Source organism: Acromyrmex echinatior, chromosome 1, assembly GCF_024713525.1.
Source record: "Acromyrmex echinatior isolate Ae372 chromosome 1, ASM2471352v2, whole genome shotgun sequence".
In the NCBI taxonomy this organism is placed as follows: Eukaryota; Metazoa; Arthropoda; class Insecta; order Hymenoptera; family Formicidae; genus Acromyrmex; species Acromyrmex echinatior.
The window spans coordinates 24597129-24604706 of NC_141852.1; the positions used below are offsets into that span (position 1 = coordinate 24597129).

Consider the following 7578-nt stretch of genomic DNA (forward strand, 5'->3'; position numbering starts at 1 on the left):
TTTTTGTTATCGGTGCAACATCAAATAGCCTTGACCCATTTTAAACTATTTTTTTTTATAATTCTTTATTATTTTCATATTTTACATATCTAATAAGACGATTTTCATTTTTTGTAGAGAGATTAAGACAATTTTTCTGTTTGTTGTCACGTGTTACGTACTTATGTACTCATTATTACGTAATTTGCTATGCAACTTCTTGTCCGATTGAAGTAAGTTCCGATCCGATAGCTCTTATAAACCGTGCTTACAGGTGTCGAACAATAAAGCGAACAAGTAAATAAGTTCGTAAATAAGAAAATATCATGGTATTATCAACGAACCAGGTCGCTAAACGCGGTCGAAGACATGGTGTAGATGTGAAAGCGGTCAGTCCAGCTGCCGCCGGATTACGTAAATCCCAGGAAGAGCGATCAAACGTCTGACGAGAGTACGTATTGTCGATACGCGACATCGATATTCGGACACACGCGAATTCCATTAACCACGTGTGAATTTAAAGCTGAGGTCTCACGTCCGAGATGCGTGGCATGGCCTCGGGATCTTTCGTGTCTCGGTGACGAAGTATTAACGATACGTGACATAACGGAGTAAGAGAAACTTATCGTGAATACTCATGTAATAACGTGCTTAATGGGCGCGCCCATAATTAAACAAGATCGGTACGTTATTCATGGAGGCGATGTGGAAGAAAATGTGAAGTGTGTTTCCCATTGTGTTCCCATAGTAGAACATATTAATGTTGTTTTGATAATATAAGAATGTAAAATTCTAACAAACTACCTTGAAGAAGGCATACTTTTCTATGAAATACGTGTAGATGTAAAGATACAGGTTGTTTGAACCGCAATTATCATCGATCGTATGAAAAGTAAGCCATCTGCACTTAGCGTTGCAATTATTTGCATTTTAGTATTATGTAACTTTTTAACGATTGATGCAAGAAGTAAAACGTGTTCTTCTTATTAATTTACAATCGCATACGACTCATGATATTCGCTAATTTTTCAATCATTTTCGAAGAACGTGACAAAACAAACAACTGCGATAGATAACTTTTTAAACTGTTCTGATGGACCGATCATCGCAAAAATACGATCGACGTGCTAACGTTCGTTAAACAAAGGCGTAACAAATTATATCTGTTTGCGTCATTGAATTGATATGCGTGCGTAATCTTTAAATCAGCATATCTCTCTCGCACCGTATTATTACGGTCATGTCGATGAGTTTGGCATTATAGCTGACTGGCAATTAACTGAACAAACAAACGCTCTTTTTTAAAGAGTATAATGCATCGGTCTCGACACCAGACAGTATATGCGAATATACGTACATTTTGCTATTTGCTTATGTCATTAAAGTTTAAGCTGGATAAATACATATATTGGTACTTGATATGTTCGTCCTGCAGTGTTCTGAGATTTATTAGGTAAAAAAAAAAAATACTATTGATTTCTCTTTTCGATATGAGAGAAGCTTATTGCTGCGTTTAATACATAAGTAAATTTGTGTAGCATAAGACGGAGCAGCAAAAATATTGATTAAAAGATTAATTCATGTGGATTTTAGTTTTTTAAAATGTTATTATTGTTATATTACCATATATTTGTTAATAAAATAAACAGAACCCTAATAACGTTACTGAATAAATATGGTAATTTATCTATAAATATTAATAAAGATTTGGTGCTATTATCTCTCCATCTTCCTTCTGCCCCTCTCCTCCTCTCTCTCTCTCTCTTTCTTTTTATATTATACACTTACTATGTATGTAACTAACAAATAATTAAAACGAGAATGAAATTTATGTCGCATTAATTATCAAATATTATTATTACTTGCGTTATCTTTTGATGCTTAATTTTAAAAAATTCTATTTGTTTGTCGTTACAATAGTAAGGATATTATTTGCCAATATCAAAATCCTATTAAGATTATAATTATTAATTTTTATTGAAATAATGGTGTCAGAAGGCATATTTAAACAATCGTGATATTTTTAATGTTAGCTATTAGCCGTGTTCATTTATACAGAAAATCATATTTAATATTCAACGGATATAAATAAGAAAGAGAGAAAGAAATGGAGAAAACCGCAAATGCGAATTTTTATCAGAGAAGACATAATTTTGGCATTTTGCGGATGAGATAAGTTTCTCATTACAGGAACTTTATACATATATACATCTTATCTTGATAATGACATAATAATTAATACGGTTTTGAGATTTAATAATTGTTAAGTATTAGAGCTTATAGTACAGTTTATAAAAATAAAAAAGAATATTAAAATTAAAATAAATAAAGAATTTTAAACTGTCCAAAGGTCCAACAGACATTATATTCATATACAGTAGCAAAAGGAGAGAAAAAGAAGTTAAGAAAATATTATTTTATTATTATCGAATATTATAAGATGTTGAAATATATATACAATATAAAGTTTTTAGTAAATATTTTAAAATTAGATTTAATAAAAAAGGTTATTTCCTAGAAACAATAAAACTTGTAATCATTTTATTTGCATTTAATTAAAAAAAACTTCAATGAACTTTATAAGAGGCATGTTGGTGACTTAAGAATTAAATTAACCTACACTTAACGTACACAGGTGCATGCATAAGCATATAAATTTAATTGCATAGAATTAATCGATGTATGCTTATATGTTTCTGCCTCGTCATCAGACGTAAGTAGACGTTTTAGATTGTTAAAAATGGTAACAATGCCACTCGCCAACAGTAAAGAAACACATTAAAGATGTCAGACATAATATTTACGTAAATAATTTTTTTACTAATCGTCCGATAACAAAAAGGACGAGACACTTATAAAAATTAAACCGAAAAGACATAGCCTTTAGTATTTAGTGGCAGTATAATTATTTCTATTTTGTCAATGTCAATATCCGTAAGCGTTCATGCTATTAGAAAATTAATTTCGTGTATATATATTGTACATATATTATGTGAAGATCACTCATCAAATTAAGAAGAAACAGAAAAATAATACAGAAAAAGAAAATAATATAACATATATAGTACATTATATAAAGAATATGTTAAAATCTTTAATGTCTTTAATATATCATCTTTTTCCTTTGCTGGATATCCTTTGCTTCTTATCCTATTTTTTGAGAAAAAAAGAGGTTTTTACAAATCAATTGTTTAAAAACTGTTATTCTATATTTAAATCAAATTTTAATGATACCTTTGAAACTTACTCGACAAAATCCAAAATTAACGCAGTAATTTTCTTTAAAAATCATTTGTAAATTTATTAGAAGATTTATGAATTGACTGTTTTTGAAAATGACAGTTTAGAAGTGTCATCAAAGCTACGCTTGCAACGGTGATAAATAGGTTGACAAATTAATCATTTTGCATCTCAAAGCACTTACTAAACACGAGAAAAACACATATACTAATTTGAGTCAAGATCCTGCCGAGGAGTCGACGTCGTGGTGCCATCTCTTGGAGGAAATACTTAGCAGACACATACCTTGAAGACACATTCATAAGCATCTGCGATATTGATTGCTCAAGAAGATTACTGCGCATTATTTACTCTTTTAATAAGCATAATATGAATCTTTCAGACTTGATAATATTCTTCAGCTCACATTTATTGTTTCTCGGTAGGGATCAAAGGAAGAAGTAAATTTAAACTTCTTAAATTTAATTCACTTTTTAAAAAAGAAGAAACTTTTAAGAAGTAATATACATTTCACTTTATAAACTTTCAATCAAAGTTTAAATTTACATCGTCATGTTTAGACGTCGAAAAGAAAATTTCAGATTAAAATATATATGCATAAAAGAAATATTTCTTTTATGTCTCAGACTTTTTATATCTCAGCACAGATTTCAACGGAATTTGTGTATAATTTCACGTTATCAGATAAATAATTGCTGAAAATTGTTTGGAAAATTTCTGGCATGCTAAGATCTCACGCTTGGCACATAACAATTGTCAGAAAGCAATTTTATGCTTCGGATGACACTTAGAATGGCATCTGTTGCGTGCGTTCACCAAGCGTTCACGTAGGATAATGAACAAATCACGCGTTTCGAGTTTCACACTTCCTAGTCACATAATAGTCGCATTGTTGGATTATGCAATGATATGTATAAAGCGTGTCGTTCGCGAGACATGCCTCTTAAAACTTTTCTGAATTTCCTTAAATTACTATTTCAAGATCGAAAGAATCGATATTAGCAGGTAATGCGTGATAGTGCAGAAAAACAGAAAGATAAGAGTGTTCTTCTAGTTTAAGTTTCAAGTTACACAAAATTTTAATTCATTCCAATCTCACATCTACCAACAGATTCCTACAAATATTTTTCTCAGAATCTCAGAGATAAAACAGAAGGTCTATTAATAATAATTAAATATTCTTTTGACAAATTATTATTTACTATTTACAATTAATTTTGAAACGGATAAACACACAAACTCATAAATTTCGACATTCTTTGCAGCAACTCTAAAATAATTGTTTTAAGTAAAATTGATATATTCTATCTCATTTATCTCTCTTAATCATATATTTTAATCATATATTTTATAATATTTACTTTTTTCCTTTGTATTATTCCTTTCACGCATACTCTTTTTACATGCATTTTCCTTTTCTTCCTTTTCCTATGCATTCTCGATATGTTACTTCATCATGGTATTTTCTTACTGTATTTTTTTATAATACTCTTTATCATTGGCATGCAGTATGCCCACGGAACAAAATTGAACTACTTAAATTCACCACCGTCGTAAATGTCTTGACAGCGAAGATGCGTTACGTGCAATCGTGCATCATGCATGCGTGTATTCGATTGCGTTTGTCCTTTCACTGTACAATGCTGTAGTCAGGCAAAGTACACGGCCTGGTCTCTCGCTGCACTTGCCGGCCATTGCCGGTCACTTTCACGTGCGATTGCGAACTCGGTCTCGCCGAAGTAAGCCGCGCAGGACTCATTGCCGAGTGGCACGTCGTAAGTTCCTACGTCGAGAACTACGCTCGAGCTTGAAGAAAAAAAAAAAGGAAAAAAAAGAAATTCCCAATGTGCGCGTTACGCATTCCCAATAGCGCGGAATGACCTAAACTCGTATTTCGAATAATCATGATTGATTTCGAATTTCCTCTCTCAAAAAATAATTTGTTTATCATTTATAAACGAATCAAATTTGAACCTTTCAAAAAAATTTCTCAAAAGATTGTGAATTTTTGAAAAAATTTTTTTTAGAGGTTCAAATTTGATTCGTTTATAAATAATAAACAAAAATGATAAGAGAGTAGAGAGAATTATTCTTATATGCACGGAAAGGACTGTTTTATTGAAGTGTCTATAAAAATGTGGTTAAATACAGATCTGAAAATAATTTTATTGGACTATTAAAATAATTATAGGTCTATTTTTTATTGCTGCACTTTCTGAACTGGTACACACAGTGTAATAAGTTGAAGTGAAACAAATATATTTGTTAATAAAATAACTTATATATATATATATATATATATATATATATATATATATAATGTTCTAGCAAAGATTTTTACATACTGAGAAAAAAAAAGTTAACTTGACTAAATGCGTTTAGTTCGTAATAATTATTTAGTTCAAATTTATATATTTAGATCTTTATTTTTTGCAATTTATATATTAACAAGCTCTTGTAACATGCTTGTAGCTCTTAAAACATGTTATTTAAATTAATATTTGCTTGATAGACTATATTTAATTGAACTAATCAACTAATATTTTTTTTTATAACAACTTTTTTCTCAATGCAACATTGATCATTATTATATAATACTTGAAATTTAAAATTTCTATACGCGCGTAATTATTTTGATAATCGAATTATTTTTAGATTTGTATCTAGCTAAATTTTTACTTGAACAAAATCGTTCTTCGTATGAGACATTAAGATGCGATGACTTTACGAATTCAAATACCTGCATCTTCGATTGACGTAGAAGGTTGCTCTTTACATCCGTGTTTAACATAAAACGATCATCTGTATTCAAAGCGAATTTGCAAGTTTCTTTCGTATGATAAGTTTTTTTGCGGCAGATTGCAAAATACCGCAGAAACCGTGTGTCGCGTCGCGCAGATTTTGCTGTTATATGCTGGCGCATCGCATAAGTCACATAATACAATTACAATTGCAATATCACACGATTGGCAATTTCTGATTATGCATGCGTGAGCTTTCTTAGAAACTAGTACTGAAGAAAGTTTCGCTGGACCGTAAAATATGTTCAGTATGAATATACATGAATTTCGATATAATTAACTAATCTTGTGAAACAAGATTCTAAATGTATTAATATTTGTGCATGCAAATTTTTAGATTTCTATGTTATTTCAAAAGAAATCTGCCAGACAGCCAAATTCAGCTCTAATAGTATAATTTTTACTATATGTATTATTATTTTTATATATAGAGGTAAAGAACTTCGCTGCGTGAGGACAAAACAGTTCCGATAACTAAATGATTTGGATAATAGGATTATTAATTCTCTACCAGTACTTATTAATTCTGATAATGACAGCTAATATTAAAAAAATAAAGTCGAGTGTGTCAAGCTTATACTATGACGTTATAATTCGAATAAGAGTTCAGATAAGAGTTTGAATATGATTAGAACTAAAAAAAAAGCATAAACTTATTCGTATAAATAGAATGTAAATAAATGGAATTCTACCGTATAAATTTCGCAAAAAGAAATCTTATTACATAATTTTTTATGTCTAAAGATTAAAATAATATATTCGCAAAATCTAAGAGATCTCTTCCATCAGATTCGAGTCTGCAAAATTACTGTGTTACTTACTTGGGAAGCCCATCGGTCCAGCTAAACATTTTCTTTAACTTCTGCCGTTGCACCTGATCCTCACCCTGAAATCCTTTGTTATCCATTGTCAGCGCTTAATTCCACTATTGTTTCACTTCGCGAGCGGCCTTGAAGCGGGATGAGGATTTCCGCGAGAACTCACGCGCGAAAGTTTTGCTGCTTGATTCAACAACGACGGTACATCTTTTGTTTCCACGTTAAAAACACGTCACCCGGCACTTGCGTCGTGCTGAAAGTTAAATAGATTATTTAGATTTCTTATAAATAATGCATCACGACGAAATATATTGTATAATCAAATAAAATCCCACTTTTTTTCCTTGCATTCAAAACAATATTTCTTTTAGCGAAATGAATTTTTTCAGAACTTTATACAAATGATTTTTTTAGACATATATTTTAGTTCATCTTATCTTAAATATTTTCGATAATTTAGATAAATTAAGATTCAATTAAATTAATTTAATTTTTTAAATTAATTTAAAATGTTAACGCTTGAAAATGTCACTTTGTAGCAATTCAATTTATTATGTGCAGTTGTTTTGCATCTACGTGTATTTTTGCGTAAGGTAATACATCCATTCTGCGTCTGCATTTATTATGTTTTGAGATTTGCAAATTATATAGAGGCAGCATTATATACACCTAAATAATATTTGATATTGCGATTGTTTTCTCGGTATTGTAGTAATGCGAACTCCGAAAGAAAATCTTTC

The 7578-nt window shown here is 30.3% G+C and overlaps 1 protein-coding gene across 2 annotated transcripts in view; it reads right to left on the bottom strand.

The window, feature by feature from the left end:
• Positions 1–7578, bottom strand: part of snu (ABC-type transporter snustorr) — a 61936-nt gene that overhangs the window by 50120 nt on the left and 4238 nt on the right. Inside the window, exon 2 of one of the 2 annotated variants that reach the window (XM_011052921.2) lies at positions 6842–7091. In XM_011052921.2, coding sequence (XP_011051223.1) covers positions 6842–6927 — 86 coding nt within the window. In that variant the 5' untranslated portion in view covers positions 6928–7091. Of the gene's footprint in view, positions 1–6841; positions 7092–7578 lie in introns of those variants that run through there. The other variant, XM_087406266.1, reaches the window with a different exon arrangement.